This window comes from Gopherus flavomarginatus, chromosome 4, assembly GCF_025201925.1.
Source record: "Gopherus flavomarginatus isolate rGopFla2 chromosome 4, rGopFla2.mat.asm, whole genome shotgun sequence".
Lineage (NCBI taxonomy): Eukaryota > Metazoa > Chordata > Testudines > Testudinidae > Gopherus > Gopherus flavomarginatus.
This window is the reverse complement of record NC_066620.1, coordinates 208,335,166-208,352,502: the sequence shown is the minus strand read 5'-3', so window position 1 is coordinate 208,352,502 and position 17,337 is coordinate 208,335,166. Positions and strand designations below refer to the sequence as shown.

At 49.0% G+C, this 17,337-nt stretch overlaps 1 protein-coding gene across 3 annotated transcripts in view; it reads left to right on the top strand.

The window, feature by feature from the left end:
• Nucleotides 1–2,584: 2,584 nt before the first annotated feature.
• Nucleotides 2,585–17,337, top strand: part of LOC127048835 (squalene synthase-like) — a 235,290-nt gene continuing 220,537 nt past the window's right edge. For 2 of the 3 annotated variants that reach the window (XR_007773780.1, XM_050948864.1), the window contains exons 1-2: nucleotides 7,217–7,546; nucleotides 13,746–13,929. Coding sequence is in view for 2 of the 3 variants with exons in the window: in XM_050948864.1 (XP_050804821.1) it covers nucleotides 7,227–7,546; nucleotides 13,746–13,929 (504 nt within the window). In the remaining variant the exon portion in view is untranslated. Of the gene's footprint in view, nucleotides 2,715–7,216; nucleotides 7,547–13,745; nucleotides 13,930–17,337 lie in introns of those variants that run through there. The other variant, XM_050948865.1, reaches the window with a different exon arrangement.

Here is a 17,337-nt window from a genome sequence, read left to right as displayed (position 1 = left end):
CTGTTTTGCAAACCTCCTGCCAAACGAATTGGCTGGGAAGAGTAAGTGATGGGAAATAGAACTTTTCTCCCTAAGCCAGCAATTCACATGCAGCTGGCTTGATGGTGATTAAGCATTCTTATGACCCTAACAGGTTGGCACCATGTGTTCACATCCCAAAACCATTGGCACCCTTACTGGCACTCTCAGCCAAGAGCCAGGGATAGAACTGGTCCTTCCAGCTCAGAGCAGAGTGGGGAAAGCTTTTACAATTGCCTGTGCTAGCTTCTGACGCGCAGCTCTCGCAATTCAACGAGAAACTCTTTTCTGCCAACACCCGTCTGCCTTGGTGGAGAAAGAAATCATGCTCTTGATCAGTTTTAAGATGTTACAATCAACTCATTTGCATTGCGGCTTAGATCCATGCTAGATATGTGCTCACTATGTGCTGATGCTGAAGCATCAATTATTTTTAAGAGGATATGTCTATTTCCAAAGACTTTGACTCTGGAGAAATAATCGTAAGAAATAATCACGATTTCCTAACAGGTAGACAAGACACTCCCTAAACTTGCAAACTGCATCATCTGCTAGCCTTCCTGAGGCAAAAGTTTGAAAGAACAGAAGAGGCTGCATTCCAGCCTGGTGTAACTTGACTTCAGTGGGGTAACACCAGGGATGATCTCGGCCCATGGTATTTATGCTTTGCAACTAGACAGTAATAAACTTGAGCTAGGTCAGACTAATAGGGTGGAGAGAGTGTCAGAGTCAAAGGCCTCCACTGGGAACAGACGGCCTCCAGCCATTCCAAATTTGCTGACTGGGAGTGCTGTGGCAGCATACAGGGAAAAAGGCTCTTTCACTTAAACCCTGATCCAAAGCCCAGTGAATCCATTGGGTTTTGGATCAGGCTTTAGCTAGACCCTAAACATATACAGCTGTATGAACCAAAGGCAACAACTCAGGTTGCATTAGGAAGTGACAGGGAAGCCAGTGCAGTGTGGAGCACTTAATGTGTCTCTACCATCTGCCCTACCAAGTAGGCTCATTGAATTCTGCACTCTCTACAGCAGGGGTTCTCAAACTGGGGGTCGGGATCCCTCAGGGGGTTGTGAGGTGATTACATGGGGGGGTTGTGAGCTGTTAGCCTCCACCCCAAACCCCGTTTTGTCTCTAGCATTTATAATGGTGTTGAATATATAAAAAAATGTTTTCAATTTAAAAGAGGGGGGTCGCACTCAGAGGGTTGCTATGTGAAAGGGGGTCACCTGTAAAAATGTTTTGAGAGCCACTGTGCTACTGCTTCTGAGTCTTCTTCAGAGATATCTCCTTGTAGGACCTGTCACAGCAATGCAGCCTGGAGGTCAAAGGAACCTGAATAGCTGTGGCTTGATCTGCAGCTGAGAAACATGGTTCCAGTGGTCACGCTGTCCCACCGATGGAGAAAAGCACAACTGGCCACTGAACCACCAGGGACTCCTGGAACAAAGAAGGCTCCAAAAGTGACACACTCTGTTCTATTAATCATTCATATTTAGTACAGAGCAGAAACACTAGCAAGAGGAACTGATGCATTAGAAATTCAAATCTTCATAATTTATAGTGCAGCCGAACCTGAACCAGCCTGACCCCTCCAGCCAGACATTGTGACCAGCAGCCAGTCACTTGTCCCTTTAGGCTGACGCAGGTGAAAACCAAATCAAAAGGGCATTTGAAATGCTGGGGTTAGAAAGAAACAATGGAGAAATACCTCTGGGGCGGAGGTGGTGGGGTCAGATGATCATTTTCAGGTAGTTGTTTGGGCTCTCAGTGCCTTTGTAGGGACACTAGCCATTGTCCAGAGACATTGGAGTTGACCCATGGGGTGCAGCACGTTGCTGATCTGAGGAGGGGAGAGGGCAGTTGGGTTCAGGCTGTTGGACCAGTGGCGGGATCAAGACCAGCACAGGGTCTCTGCAGGATGCAGCGCAGGGAGAGGGGCTCTCCAGGGCATGCACAAGATGGTGGGTGACAAGTGGGACAGGCTGGTGGTGCCAGGCACAGGGACCATCACAGCTGGCAGCAGCTGGGCTGTTGAGGGCTGGTTCTGGGGGATCAAAGCAGTTTGTCTCCAAATGCTGGAACTAGGGGTGTCTGGCAAGGCAGGGGGTGGGGCTATGTCGGGCAGGGGCAGGACACGCTGCCCTGGGGTGGGTTTTGCTCTGGCTGTCGGACGCCCCCTCCCTGCAAGGCCACCACACCGCAACCTCCCTGTCTCCCAAATGAGCCGCGGCCCCTTTAAGAAACCCGGCGCCTGTTCCTCTCCTGCTGCCCTCGCGAGGGATGGGTGGGCGGTACCTTTCCCTTCCAGCCAATCAGAGGAACTCGACGTCCGTCACACCAGCCCCGGAGCCGGATTATTGGCCAGCGTCCTTCTGGTGCGAGAAGGGGGCGACCAATGAGCGCCCCGTCCACCCACGGAGCCACGAGCGCCGCGCGCCGATAGGCCGGTGTCAGCGAGTGTGGGCGGGGTCGTGTCTCTCTTCTCTCCGCGCCGCGCCGCGCCGCGGAAGATGCTCTGGCAGGGGAGCCGCGGCGGGGCAGGTTGCTGGGCAGAGCGGGCGGGGGGAGCTATCGCGTGCGCGCGGCTGCCCATGGAGCGCGTGGGGAAGTGGCTGGGCCGCCCCCGGGAGATCTACAACCTGCTGCGGTTTAAGATGGGCGGCGGCGCGGCGGTGATGCCGCCGCTGGACCAGGTGAGCGGAGCAGGAGGGGCGGGCTGGGCCGGGGGCGCTGGCCCCGGGGCGTCTCGTCCCGTCTCGCTGCTGGCCAGAGAAATCCCCGGTTCTGGTCCGGGTAGTTCCGCCCAGCGCATCTCCCCAGCTGCACAGCCGCTGTCTGTGTAATGCGGGCTCCGTGGGACGTGACCCACTCACTTGCCAGATCCTTGCCGGGCCACCTAATAACCCACCTGGGCCTCGATCCTGTAAGCGCCTCCCTGCAAGCAGAACCGTGCACCTGCCCAGTGCCCCACTGATTTCAGTGGGGTCCTCTGTGGGCACAGGGTGCTTGCCCATAGGCTCATAATACGCCTGGGGCTGTAACCCAAACGTTTAAAATCCAGTCCTGCGCATGATTATCTGACCTCTGGTTAATCACAAATCGGGATTAATTGACTATCAGTCATGTCCCTTGGAAAGCAGCCTGTTCTGTGCATTTATCCCAAGCACTGATCTTCTGCAAGGCATTTGGAAAATCAGAATTGTGCTGCCTCTGGCACACACAAATGGGCACATACACAGTACCTCATTGATGTCAGTAGCCATCTACTCTTTCTGCAAGAGGTGGACCTTAGTATGTTAATCAAATAGAGAGAAACAGGCACTGTTTCCTAGTTAACCCCCCTTCTTGCCAAAACCCTGTTGGTTTTTATAGTATGCCCCCTCCCATATTCTGAAACCTTGGTCCTGTTTCCTTCTCTATTTCCATAGTAGTACAAAAGATGGAAGAGACTAGCATTCAACCATTCTTCACTATCCCTGTAATCCTCTTTCTCATCTAGGATGATCTGTGTTCAGTGCTCTTGGAGGAAAAACACAAATACCAAGGCACCTGCCGGTGTGCCTGTAGGAAGATCGGTTCAATCTTGTTGACATATACAGCAATGCTAAATAAATGACCAATGGTATTCCTGTCTTGAGACCTCCCTTGTTTTTCACATATGTCAACATGCTATTGGCTCATTATAGGGTTGGTCATGAATTCTGGATTATTGTACTGAAGTATTTTCTTTAGGATAAGAGGGTGACATAGAATTTACTAGGAATTTGCTAATAACTATAATCACTTGGCATGTGTGGGTGGCAAGGTAGCTTTCCCAACTCTGACAGTGTTCCTTTAACCTACTGAGCCCTATAGATATTTGGTGCATCCCTCTAGGCCTGTTGTGGTGTACCAAATGCATCTACTATCCGCTCTGAGGCCTCACTGAGTAGGGCCCCTTGCTTGATGTTGTTTCTTGGCCAGTAAAAATCTATAGCATATTATCAACTAAAGGGAATGGATCTTTGCACCTGACTGTTGACCAGGACAAGGCTCTGTACTGAAGCCTGCGGCACACAGTCTTCATTAAGGCCATAGTATAGGACTCAGGATCAATGAAAGAAAATGGGTGGAGATACGTGAGGTTCATCAATTCATCTTTCAGGCAGTAGTTTCACATAAGCCATGAATAACTGTCAGAGGGTAACAGCTACTGAAGTCCAATCCTGCTCCTATTAAAATCAGTGGCAAAACTCCATTAACTTCAGTGGGAGCAGAGTTAGGGCCTTAAAAACAACAAGGAGGCCAGTGGCACCTCAAAGACTAACAGATTTTTTTGGTCATAAGCTTTCCTGGGTAAAAAACTCACTTCTTCAAATGCAAGGTTAGGCCTTGGTCACTACTGACCAGAATTGAACCCTGGTCCTAAAGAATACAGAATTCAGTGCTGTATTAATCCCATAGTCAGATACCCTTGAAACTAGTTTTACTTAAGATCCTGATAATGCACATCACCCTGTATGGGTGCAGGCATCTGCCTGGGCAGAGTGACTTGCAGAACCAGTGGAGCTTAAGACATTGATTGTGGAAACTTGAAACTCATTGGTGTGGGTGTGATCAGTGTGAGTCAATGGGGCTGGATGCAGGTAGACCTCTGTGCCTGTGGCCAGCTGTGCCAACTTCAGTGGGTTTCCACCTTTGCTGATTGGCTAACAGGATCTAAACCTTATTTTGTGTTCCCAGACTGGTGACTGTTAGTGGTTACTCTTCAGAAGTGTGGTAGGATCATAAGTACTCATTTTAATTGTTCAATTATCTTCACATATATACCACGTTATATGAGAAATTAAGTTGAGGTGAGTCCCTCACCTTGGGGAAGATATCTTAAACGTTCCCACTCTTTCCAAACAAGCCTCAAGTCTTCATCCAGTTAAACCTAGGGGAGATAATACCGAGACAAAATAGTGAATGGCCTGTCTAAATTATGTGGGGACACAGAGAATTCGGTATATAAAGGTCTGCATTTGGTCTGAAAGCTTTTGTACTGTAAAATTCTTTACTGGTTAAGTAAAAGATATTAAACTGGTACCATTATCCTAAAACCATCATGAAGCTGTCTGAAAATATTTTACTATTTGTATTGCCATAGCATCTAGGATGCCCCAGTCATGGAGCTGGGCCCCATTGTGCTAGGTGGTGTACAGACACAAGACAAAACACTGCTCCCTACTTGCAATCTCAGTAATTTTACCTACTTTTGTTATAAATGACAAAGATTACAGTAACAGATGAAAGAGGAAAAAGATTATTCTGTGTTTTGTTCCCCTCTCTTAGTTTTACTCTTTGCATAGGACAACACTTGTGTAGTCAGTTTCAGCATTTCCCCTTAGCAAGTGGCCTTCCAAAGATTAGAGTACTGAAAAATGTGGGGAAAGGAATGAAAATGTGATTGTGAAACTATAAATGAGCAGATTCCAGGAAAGTCTGGTACTTGAAATTAACTTTAACTTAAAAAAAATCAGCTGGATTTCAAGGTGACTGCATTCCTTTGTTAGCTATTTATGCTTCTATTTCATGAAGCCTTTAATTGCTGTAGAGCACAGAGGAGGTGCTTTTGCATTTAACATCTGTGTTGAGGCTGCTGGATATTATGAAGGGACATGTGGGGAGCTAGTTTGTAGGATTAACAGGGGAGCTGCTGGAAACCCGCTTTTGTTTAAATGCGGTGGGGGGTGTCAGCAAGCACCTAGGGCAGTCTGGTAGTTCGTGCCTGACCCTTGTCTCTCAAGGGGAGTTCTCCCCGGTGTTGTGGGGGCCCGGGGCTGTCCAGGGCACACAGGGTTAACGAGAAGGAGGGTGGCTCCCAGCTGAGGAGAGACGGGGGCAGGGGGCGGTTCTCTCCTGGTAAATACGGAAGCGGTGCGCTAGGGGGGGTCTCGCCAAGGCCGGGAGCGGCTTGGTCTCTGCAGGGTGCTAGGAACTAACGGGGGGCGTCTCGGTCTCCCCGGGGCGCGCGGGGTTAATAGGCGGGGGGGAGTCTCGGTCTCCGCGGGGCGGGGGGGGAGAGAGTCTCGGTCTCCCCGGGGACGCGCGGGGTTAATAGGCTGGGGGGAGTCTCGGTCTCCCCGGGGCGCGCGGGGTTAATAGGCGGGGGGGGGAAAGAGTCTCGGTCTCCCCGGGGACGCGCGGGGTTAATAGGCTGGGGGGGGGGAAAGAGTCTCGGTCTCCCCGGGGACGCGCGGGGTTAATAGGCGGGGGGGGAGAAGAGTCTCGGTCTCCCCGGTGCGCGCGGGGTTAATAGGCGGGGGGGGGAGAGTCTCGGTCTCCCCGGGGCGCGCGGGGTTAATAGGCGGGGGGGGGGAGAGTCTCGGTCTCCCCGGGGACGCGCGGGGTTAATAGGCGGGGGGGGGGGAGAGTCTCGGTCTCCCCGGGGACGCGCGGGGTTAATAGGCGGGGGGGGGGGAGAAGAGTCTCGGTCTCCCCGGTGCGCGCGGGGTTAACGGAGGGGGGCGGGGGAGTCTCGGTCTCCCCGGTGCGCGCGGGGTTAACGGAGGGGGGCGGGGGAGTCTCGGTCTCCCCGGGGACGCGCGGGGTTAATAGGCGGGGGGGGGGGAGAGTCTCGGTCTCCCCGGGGCGCGCGGGGTTAATAGGCCGGGGGGGGGAAAGAGTCTCGGTCTCCCCGGGGACGCGCGGGGTTAATAGGCGGGGGGGGGGAAAGAGTCTCGGTCTCCCCGGGGCGCGCGGGGTTAATAGGCGGGGGGGGGGGGAAAGAGTCTCGGTCTCCCCGGGGCGCGCGGGGTTAATAGGCGGGGGGGGGGAGAGTCTCGGTCTCCCCGGGGCGCGCGGGGTTAATAGGCCGGGGGGGGGAAAGAGTCTCGGTCTCCCCGGGGACGCGCGGGGTTAATAGGCGGGGGGGGGGGGGGAGAAGAGTCTCGGTCTCCCCGGGCGCGCGGGGTTAACGGGGGGGGGAGTCTCGGTCTCCCCGGGGGCGCGCGGGGTTAATAGGCGGCGGCGGCGGCGGCGGGGGGGGGGGGGGAAGAGTCTCGGTCTCCCCGGGGCGCGCGGGGTTAACGGGGCGGGTCCCCCCACCCGGGGGCGGGGCTCCCGGACCGCCCGTGGGTGTGTCGGCCGCAGCGTGCGTGGCCTAGCGAGTCCCGCGCTCCTGGTTCTGCCTGGCCCCGTCCCGGCCGCGGACTCCGGCTGGGCAGCGGCCCCGCCCCGGCCCCATGGCCGCCAGCACCAAGGCCGTGGCGCTCTTCAAGCGGACCCTGGCGCTGTCTCCCCCGCGGTGCCCCGGCGGCGGCCAGCGCTGTTCGTCCTCGCCGCTGCCGCTGCCGGGGGGCCGGCGCCGCGGGGGCAGCCGCCTCCTGCACCAGGGCTCCCCGCCCGGGGCCTGCCCGGCCTCGCCCCGCTTCCAGCAGCCCGTGTCCCCTCTGCTCTGCCCGCAGGACGCGCTCAGCGACGGCCTCAGGACCTGCTACCGGTACCTGAACCAGACCAGCCGGAGCTTCGCCGCCGTCATCCAGGCGCTGGACGGGGAGCTGCGGTGAGTGCCCGCCGCCACGGGGTTAATTAGCCCGCGCCCCTGCAGCAGGAGCCCGTCACAGACTGGCCGGGACAGGAGAGGGTTCACTGGGCATCCTCGTGCAGGAGCCAGCCCTGCACCGGGGAGAGATCACTGGTGCAACGTGCTGGCCAGGTAGGGTGGCCAGACAGCAAGTGTGAGAAATCGGGACGGGGGTGGGAGGTAATTGGCACCTGTATAAGAAAAAACCTCAAATACAGAGACTCTCCCTATAAAACCGGGACATTTGGTCATCCTATGGCCAGGCCTAAACTGCATGAGCATCTAGCTCGCTGGCCAGGAGAGGGTTATCCCAGGAGCAGGAGCCCTGGCTGCTTTGGCCAGGAGGGGGTTAAACATCAGCCTGTAGATAGCCCATGTGTCACTGGCCATATGCAAGGTACGTGCTCATTCTCACGGTGTGCTGGTAGCAGGAGGCTGGCTGAGAGCTATAGCTGAGCTTGCTTTTACCTGAGTGCTTGTTACCCATGGTGATTCAGGGTCTGGATTTTGAGATGGTCATTGGGGATGAAGCCTAGCTGTAGAGTTAGGTTCTTAGTTCCAGGTGGGCTGGGGTCTGCGTCGCAGTCATGCATTTGTATTCAGCACCTTCCATGCAAATAGCTCACTAGAGTTGTTTGAAAATGTACTAATGTAGCGTAAAAATTCCCTGCATTTCTCTAGCACCTTTCGGGTAATGATCATGGAGCACTTTGCAGATATCAATATAACAGTCTATGTAAGAGACACTGCAAGTGTTATTGGTGACACAGTATATGTTTATGTCAACAGTCAGGCCTTGTCTATGATCTTGAGTGCAGATTAGTTATTATTTGTGTTACCATACCACCTAGGAGCCCTAGTCATGGACCATGACCCCATGTTCTAGGTGCTGTACAAACATTGAAGAAGAAGGTTGTCCCTGCCCCAAAGAGTTTGAAGTCTAAGTGTAGGACAAGAAACAACAGATGGATACAGACAGACAGGGCTTAGGTTTATACAGATGTTCATGTATTTTAATATATAACATTCATTTAATTGGATTTCCCAAACAACGTACAAAGTACACTAGTAAAATGTACCCATTACATTCAGTACTTCTCATCCAAGGTTCTCCCTTGGTTCATCTATGTCCCTCATCCCTGTACTCACTAACTAAACACTGTACAGTGCCCCTGTGAGGCAAGGCTATACTGCTACTGTTTTACAGAGGTGGCATAGAGAGACTGAGTGACTTGCTCAAGGTCATGCCAGAAGGCTGTGGTGAAGCCGGGACCTGAAACCAGCTTTCTGGAGTCCTAGTGCAGTGCCTTGACCAAAAGGCCATCCCTTTCTCCCCCTCTGTATACTCTGTAAACATGAACTACTGTAGATATTGGTTAATCTCTTCTGGATGGCTTAAAAAAAAATAGCACTTCAAAACTTGCCATTTATGCCCATAACTGGTGTCTCTGACTGCATTTCCTGGTCTTACCTAGATCACAGGCTCTCTGGGCATAGTGTGTTTGTAAAGGGCCCAGTACAATTGGGCCCCAGTTTTGAATCAAGTTCCTGGATCCTACCATGTAACTGGGTGGACTCACCCCTTCAGCGCCTCCTACTGGTCGTCCTCGGGAATTAGCTCAGTCCAGAGCACCCTCTGCAGACTGGTGATCCACCTTTCCAGCTACTGGCCCCGTGTCCCTCCCTGGACCCAGTGTCCTTTTACATAGGGTGCTGCCCCCTGGCAGTAACCCCTCGTTCTCAGGGTCTCCCTTCCCTAGGGAACCCCCACCCTCTATTCCCACCTTGCCTCAGTGTATGGCTACTGCCAGTCATTGTCTAGCCCCATGCCCTAGGGCAGACTGCAGTATCAGCCTATTCATCACTGACAAGGACGGTTTGGACCTGCTGCCTTGGCCTACCCCTGGGCTGCACCTTGCAACCCCCAGTGCTAGCTCCCTGCAGCCAGGCCCTTCTCCCTCTACAGGCAGAAGGAGACTGTGTGCCTGGCTTCTCTGCCTTATATAAGGGCCTGTTGTTCAGTTTGGGGCATGGCCCCAGCTGCCGCCACTTCCCCAATCAGCCCAGCCTGAAAGGCTGCTTTCTCCAGCCCCAGCCTTTATCCAGGGCTGTTTTAACCCTTTCAGGGCCAGAGCAGTGGTCCACCCTGCTACATACCATAATACAAATAATTATAAAGCTTTGCAACACCTGCTTAAGTAATGGATACAGAGGGATTGCTTCTCCTGCCACTGTAGTATAGCCAACTCTGGAGTGGATCAAGGCAGCTCTATAACATTGCACTGTAACACTGTTTAACACTTTAAGGTAGAAAGGATGGAGTTCAAAATAGAACTACTTAACTTTCAATATGGCTACAACAGCACGGGTAACACCTTAATTCTTGTCGAAAGTGTAATGGGACTTTAATGAACCAAAGTGGTGAGGGCCTCAGTTTTAGGGTTCTTTCATTAGAGACTTGTTATGTACTTACATGTTACATAATTCTTAATAGCTATCTCTACTATAAACTGAGTAACATTTGAAATGATGAAACTCCTCATACTGCAGAGTGAAAGTCCTAAATTATTTCTCTGCACCATAAATGACAAGTGCTTAGAGAACTTCTGTTCCCCCCCTCATATTTGATTAGCTGTAGATACATGTGTATAGCACAGATACATACTTTGTATAAGGTAAGAATTGCACTATAAACAAACAATATAAAAATTGAAAGTATTGAATCCTTAATATATGTACAAGCCTATCATGCTGACCAGTGTTGTCTCACGATTATAATTTTTTTTATTCACCTTCTGTCTGTCTGTCTGTATCCATCTTGTCTTTTGTCTTCTAGTTACATTTTAGGGTCTTTGGGGCAGGGCCAGTCTTTTTGTTCTGTCTGTACAGCGTGTAGCCCCAGGGGTCCTGGTCCTTGACTGGGGTCCATAGGTGCTGTATAGTATTGGTACTATAGCCACTAATAATAATAAGCCTGGGAATTCACAATTAAGCTTCGTGCGCTGGGATGTGCTTGGCTGTGTTTTTTAACTTTAGCCAGTAGCTATTTGTCTCAGGAGTCTTTGAACAGTGGGCAAGTGTTCATGTTCCTTGTGGTGCGGTATAGACATCCATCTTGGGTGTGTCAAGGGCAGAGATCCAGTTTTAACTCTGAATGCCCTCAATTACTGTAATTAGAAACTAGCACATAACAATGTTGGAAAGCTTTGCTTGGAGTTTTTGCAACGTAAGTTATAGTAGCCCAGAGCTAAAGCACCACTTAAATAAATATTGCCTCTTAAATTGGTAACAAGCTTTGTAAACATATTTTTAGCATTCCTTAATGTACAACCCCAGCTCCCAATACTCCTTCTGGGAATAAAAGGGGATATATGAGATTATGTAAAAATGAAGTGTGATAAGAACAGGCCTGAAAAATTAAAAAAAAAAAAAAAAAAAAAAAAAAAAGCATCCTGTGGATGCAATTCCCAAACAAAAGCCAAACTTTCAACCTTTTTGTTTAGGTGTGTTCCATGAGAATTTGCCTGACATCCTCCAATAATTACAATTAAGGCTGTCACGAAAGTTATGTGTGCTGTGACTTTTTGGGATCTCTGTGACTTCTACAGCCACCAGTGTAGCTGGCCCGGCGGCTGCCTGAGCAGCTCAGGCAGCCCCTGGACCAGCTGCACCAACTGCTGCTGGGGCAGCCTTGGGCCACAGCACTCCTCTTTTCCCTGCGGGCCCCCCCCCCCCCCCCAGCAGCAGCAGCAGCAGCAGGAGTTTGGATGTGGGAAGGGGTGTTGGGGGAGGGAGGGAACAAGGGCTCTGGGCTGTGCTAACTTTGAGGGGCTCCCTGGAAGTGGCAACATGTCCTTCCCTCGGCTCCTAGGCGGAGGCACGACTAGGTGGCTCTGTGTGCTGCCTCTGCCTGCAGGCACCGTCCCCGCAGCTCCCATTAGCCATGGTTCCCAGCCAATGGGAACTGCGGAGCAGGCGCTTGGGGTGGGGGCAGCGTGTGGAGCCCATCTGGGCACACCTCCTCCTAGGGGCCACAGGAACATGCCGGCTGCTTCTGGGAGCCATGCGGGAGCCGGTTAGGGAGTCTGCCAGCCCCACCAGCTCACCCTCCCCTAGCACCAGCGGGGTCCCAAGCTGCGTGCTGCCTTCTGCCTCCATCCCCCCTCAGAGCACCTGTGGCGCTCCCAGGCTGCCCCCTCCTCCCCCCTCAGCACCCCTGGTGGCCCCTTCTGCCCCCCCCGCAAGCACCTGGGCCATCCCTCCCTCCCCCCCCGCAGAGCACCCGTGGCATCCCTGGGCCACCCCCCCCCCGCCCTAGAGCACCTAAGTTTTAGTCAGGGGTATATAGTACAAATCATAGACAGGTCACGGGCCATGAGATTTTGTTTACTGCCTGTGATCAATCCATTACTTTTACTAAAAATACCTGTGACAAAACATAGCCTTAATTATAATTTATTTCCCCCCAAAATACCTCCTTTAATAAAACAAACCCAAAGTTAAGTGTAGTAGTGAATAGCTAAATGATTCACTCACTTTCATTGCTCATTCTTGTCCTAGCTCATTTATGCTGTTGTTTATTAATTAGCATTTAAACATTTCCAGAGTGTTAGAAACACAGTACCTAATTGGCCTTTGCAATAACTCTTTTGAAATAATTATTACCCTAATTTTACAGCTAGGGATTTTTTATAATCCTAGGGCAGGAACCTGCATTCCTCACACTCCCAAAACTTCCGCTGAAGGCACTAAGATTTATGAGTTTTGAGCATAGTAGAGAGATGATTTCTTGACCAAAACCACACAGCAAGCCAGAGCAGAGACAGCATTCAAATTCAGGAGCTGTATTGCATCATCCATGTTTAGCAGAACTCTTCATAGATTCTAGTGCTTAAAAAGACACCCAGAATATGGCCGCTTGAATGCCTAGATCCTGGCCCCAGGATCAGTCTACTATTCCAGTCTTCTCAGACTTGGGTCCCTGGGTCCTAGTGGCCGCTGGGTTTTAGTAACTTTTCTTTTACCGCTATTCTGGCCAAGACTTGTTGCAAATTTGGATCTCTCAGTACAGAAGTGGATTGTGCTGTTTTTGGCACTTTAGATCAGTATTACATTAGTCTGTTAATGATACAGTACCTTTACTAATAAGTTTAAAAAACATCTCAGCTTTCCATCTCCCCCCAAAAAAAAAAACTTGGTTTGAAGGAGAAACTACTCTGGTGTCTAAAGAAACTGTTGCACGTTGCAAGTCACTTAGTTGTGCCCCACAGCGCTAAGATTCCACGTGTAAGCACATAAAACCCACAGCATAAAGGTTCAAGGCACTTTCCTTTGTGATTAGCCCTGAGGTGAATGATACATTTGCAGTGGAATGCTCAGCCTCAGGGAAATACTCTCATGATGTGTGGGTATCCAAGATACTTACATGGCCTCCCTTACTGTAGCATCTGAGCACCTCAACCTTCAGTGTAGTTATCCTTGAAACACCCCTGTGAGGTAGGACAGTGCTGTTATCCCCATGTTATAGTCTCTCTGTGTTTCAGCTCCTTAAGTGGCTGGCCCAAGGTCACACAGGAAGCCTGTGGCAGATCAGAAAATTGAACTGAGGTCTCCATGGTCCAGGCTGGCACTCTAGCTACTGGACTGTCCTTCATTTCTAGCATCTGAATGGCTAGCCCAGGTGTATCGGGGGCCAAGGATTTTCCAGCATCTGTAGCGGGTCCTTTCTTGATTCTCCATCTAGGCACATGTAGTATCTAAATATGTTTGAATTGTATCTACAGTGGTTGCCACTAAATTGTTTAAAAAGGTATCGCCATTTTAATGGTGATCACTGGTACTAGAATAGCTACTACAGAGACAGATTATGGTATGAAATTACATTTTGCCTCATGATTTTTTAGTTGTAAATGTCCTTCTGGTAGATATGGGCCTGAATCAGAGCCCTGGTTCTGACATGTTCAAACGCTCGGGATGTTCAAAATATTGACATGAATTTTATAGCTTGAGCCCATCTCTGATTTGTATGCAGAACTAGAAATACTTTCCCGGTTGCAGAATTGGAAAGATCTTTGTTTAATTTTCAAATGTCTTTTTCACAAAAGCCACATGATTTTTAACTACTCGCCCGTGTCATAGCGAATCTTGATAAATAGGAAATCCTTCCTTCCCTCCGTAGTCATGCTGTATGCATATTCTATCTGGTTCTCCGAGCTCTGGACACTGTAGAAGATGATATGACCATCAACTTAGAAACCAAGGTCCCAATGTTGCATGACTTCCACTCCTATCTGTATCAGCCGGACTGGAGATACATGGAGAGCAAGGAGAAGGACAAGCAGGTGCTTGAGGACTTCCCAACGGTGAGCCGTTAGATTTCTTGTTTCAATCAATAATTATAACCCGCTGATTATATTGATAGCTACTTATCAAGATGCAAAGAGGTTTAAAGTAGAATTGCTAGACTGGATCAGACCCAAAGTCTACCTGGTCTAGTAGCATGACTTCAATAGTGGCCAGTACCAGATGCTATATTTGGCACTGGTGCGACCACTCCTGGTATACTTTGTCCAGTTCTGGTGCCTACAATTCAAGAAGGATGTTGATAAATTGGAGAGGGTTCAGAGAAGAGCCATGAGAAATGATTAAAGGATTGGAAAACATATTTTATAGTAATAGAGTGAGTTTCTTGAGTCTATATAAATCTTAATAAAGAGAATGCTAAGGGGTAATTTGATTACAGTCTGTAAGTACCTGCTTGGGGAATAAAACTTTGTTAATGAACTAGTCAACCTAACAGGCAGCAGTATAACAAAATCCAATGGCTGGAAGTCCAAGCTAGACAAAGTCAGACTAGAAATAAAGTGTAAATTTTTAGTAGTGAGGTTAATTGGAACCAACTTAACCAAAGGTTGTGGTGGATTCTCCATCACTGTCAATTCTTAAATCTAGGTTGCATGTTTTTCTAAAAGATCTGCTCTAACAGGAAGTAGTTCAGGGAAGTCCTATGGCCGATGTTATGCAGGTCAGACTAAATGATCACAATGGCCTTTTTGGCATTATGATCTATGAATCTGTTTCAGAGGAAAGTGCAAGAACGTTGCATTAAGTAAATGTGGGATAATCTGTGCCCAGGAGGCAACCCAACGTGATCTTTAACAGCTAGAGATTGATTCAAGTCTCAAAGCCAAAGACTTAATATCTCAGTCTCAAAATTTTTATCGTTAATAATAACAGCAGACTGTGGAACTCATAATCAAATTTCTATTACTGGTCTTATTGGCAGAGCTCAAAACTTAGAAAACTGTCTGTATAAGAGAGGATATCTCATGAGCAGATTTATCATCGTGTATGATACACTGTGGTGCTCTCCTGATCAGTACTGTTAGAAATGGCTTTTGCCATCTATGCCAAAACCCAGCTGGTTCTTCACTCTGGTTGTACGCTGGAGATAACTGAGATTGCGGTCATTGGTGGTGGCTGCTGATGTGTCCCTGGGTTTGCTGTTTGACTATATTGCCCAATAGATGAGTAAAGGATGTAGAAAACCAACTCATTTGTAACTCTAAACTGTCCCAGATTTTCCTGCACTTCTCAGTTTTGACACTGAGGGCTGTATTTTAAAGAACAGAGGCCTAAGATCTTATGCATTCACCCACTTGCATTTGTGTGTGTTTCACTGCAGTTCTGTGCCACACTAGGTGTTCAGAGGGCTACTCACTTGCATATGAGACTGCATTCACAATTGGGAAAACTGAATGTTGATCAACGTTGCATGTATGCAAATGAGGCACCACTCTCAGAAAACTTGGCGCTAACTATTCTATATTCCCTCGGGTTTTGAAAAAGCAGATCAGCTTCACTCAGCAAAATGGCAGACTTGCAAACTCTTGTTTTCCATGTCGGAAGAGTTCAGGTGTGTCATGGGATTGATAGGCCCTGCCCACTGGAGGAAAGGGGGATGATGGCAGGAGGTCAGAGAGCAAGCTGCTCAGTTAAGAGGGAGTAATGCGGGTGGTGGCTTTGGAGAATCTGTTCCTTTCTTATGAGGGGCTTATCAAAGAGAAGGTTGAGAGGTGACTTGATCACAGTCTGTAAGTACCTGTAGAGAGAGAAGATGCCTGATACTGTGGAGGGCAATCTAGCAAACAGGCATAACGAGACCCAGTGACTAAGAAGGAAAGCTAGACCCATTTAGACTGGAAATAACAGTGAGGGGAATTAACGTTTGGAACAAATTAACTAAGGATGTGGTGGACTCTGTCACTTGAAGTCTCTAGATCGAGACTGGATGTCTTATGATCTTGTTCACCCAAGAGTTACTGGGCTCGATGTGGGATTCCTGAGTGAAATTCTTAGGCCTGTGCTATGCGGGAGGTCAGATGAGATGATCATAGTGGTCCCCCACCAGGCCTCAGAATCGATGAAGGCCCCAGTCCTTGCTGAGCCAGCAGTTGAGCCTACTGATAGTTTCAGTTTAAAGTGTGTAAGCACAGAGGGGAAAATGTTAGCCCAAGAATGTTTCACTATGTGGCTAACAGCAAGAAGTCAGACCTACTGTATTAACTATTTAAACACTTAGATCTATTGCAGAAACAGTTGCTGAAATTTTTTTTGAGTGAGCATCATGTGGAATACATTAAAAGTAAAGGAACAGGGTAGGAGCTCTTAGAAACTTTATTTATTCCCTATAGTTTAATATTCCATTGTCAGCTTCTACCTCTTGTTTTTTCTTTTTAAGGACGGGTTTATAATTCTGATGCTATGCCTGTCCAGCGCATAATAATGTATTCAACACCAAGCATCATGAAAACTGCAAAGTCAAGAAATGCAAAAACCTGACAGAGTAAATCATTTAGATGCCAGGTCACTTAGATGCTTTGAAATTTTCACGCAAGGTTTCTTAATATGAAAGTAATCACAATTTTAAACTGATTTGCAACAGCACACGTTTACACTTCCATTGCATTATATGCTGCTATGGCATTCAGATGTGAGATGATGAAAGGGCCGTATAAATAGAGCTGTAGCACAAGTTTCCTGAACCATTTACCAGTAATATAACCAAAAAGTTTTGTGCATAACGGAAGTGTAATTTAATAAACTAACTCTCTCTCTATTTTTTATTGGGGTCTAGTTAACTCCACCCTCCCTTTTCTTATTTCTGTTGGTATAAAATTCCTCTTCTCCCGGCTCTGCCACCCAAACGCCATCTGGGAATGTGCATGGGAACAAGACGCATGCTACATACTGGAGTAGTTGCCCTCTAGATGCAGCATTATTTCAGTGCTCCAGCTGAGAGCCATGATGGGATTTGGCAAGCCACCAGTGCCGCGGACCGGGCTGGGATTCACTCACTGAATGGGGTTGTTCTGTAGTAGATTTTAGGTTAGTGTTCCAAGGAGTGCACTTAACCCATCGCGTAGTAATTCTCACAAGAACAGGAGCAGTACAGTTTCTGAAAAAAATCAGGTAATTTACAGGATTTGTAAATAGTCTGAATTTTAATTGATCAGTTAAAGGTTGGATTCTACTTCCATTGAAATCATAGGGTGGGAGGGAGGTGATGGTTTTAGGTGGAGGAGTTGTTGCTAATTTTATGGTAATTTAAGATTTAAGGTTCAGATTTTCATAGGAGCCTTAGGCCTGGCCTACACTACATGTTTAAACTGAATTTAGCAGTGTTAAACCGATTTAACCCTGCACCTGTTCACACAACGAGGCCCTTTATATCGATATAAAGGGCTCTTTAAACCAATTTCTGTACTCCT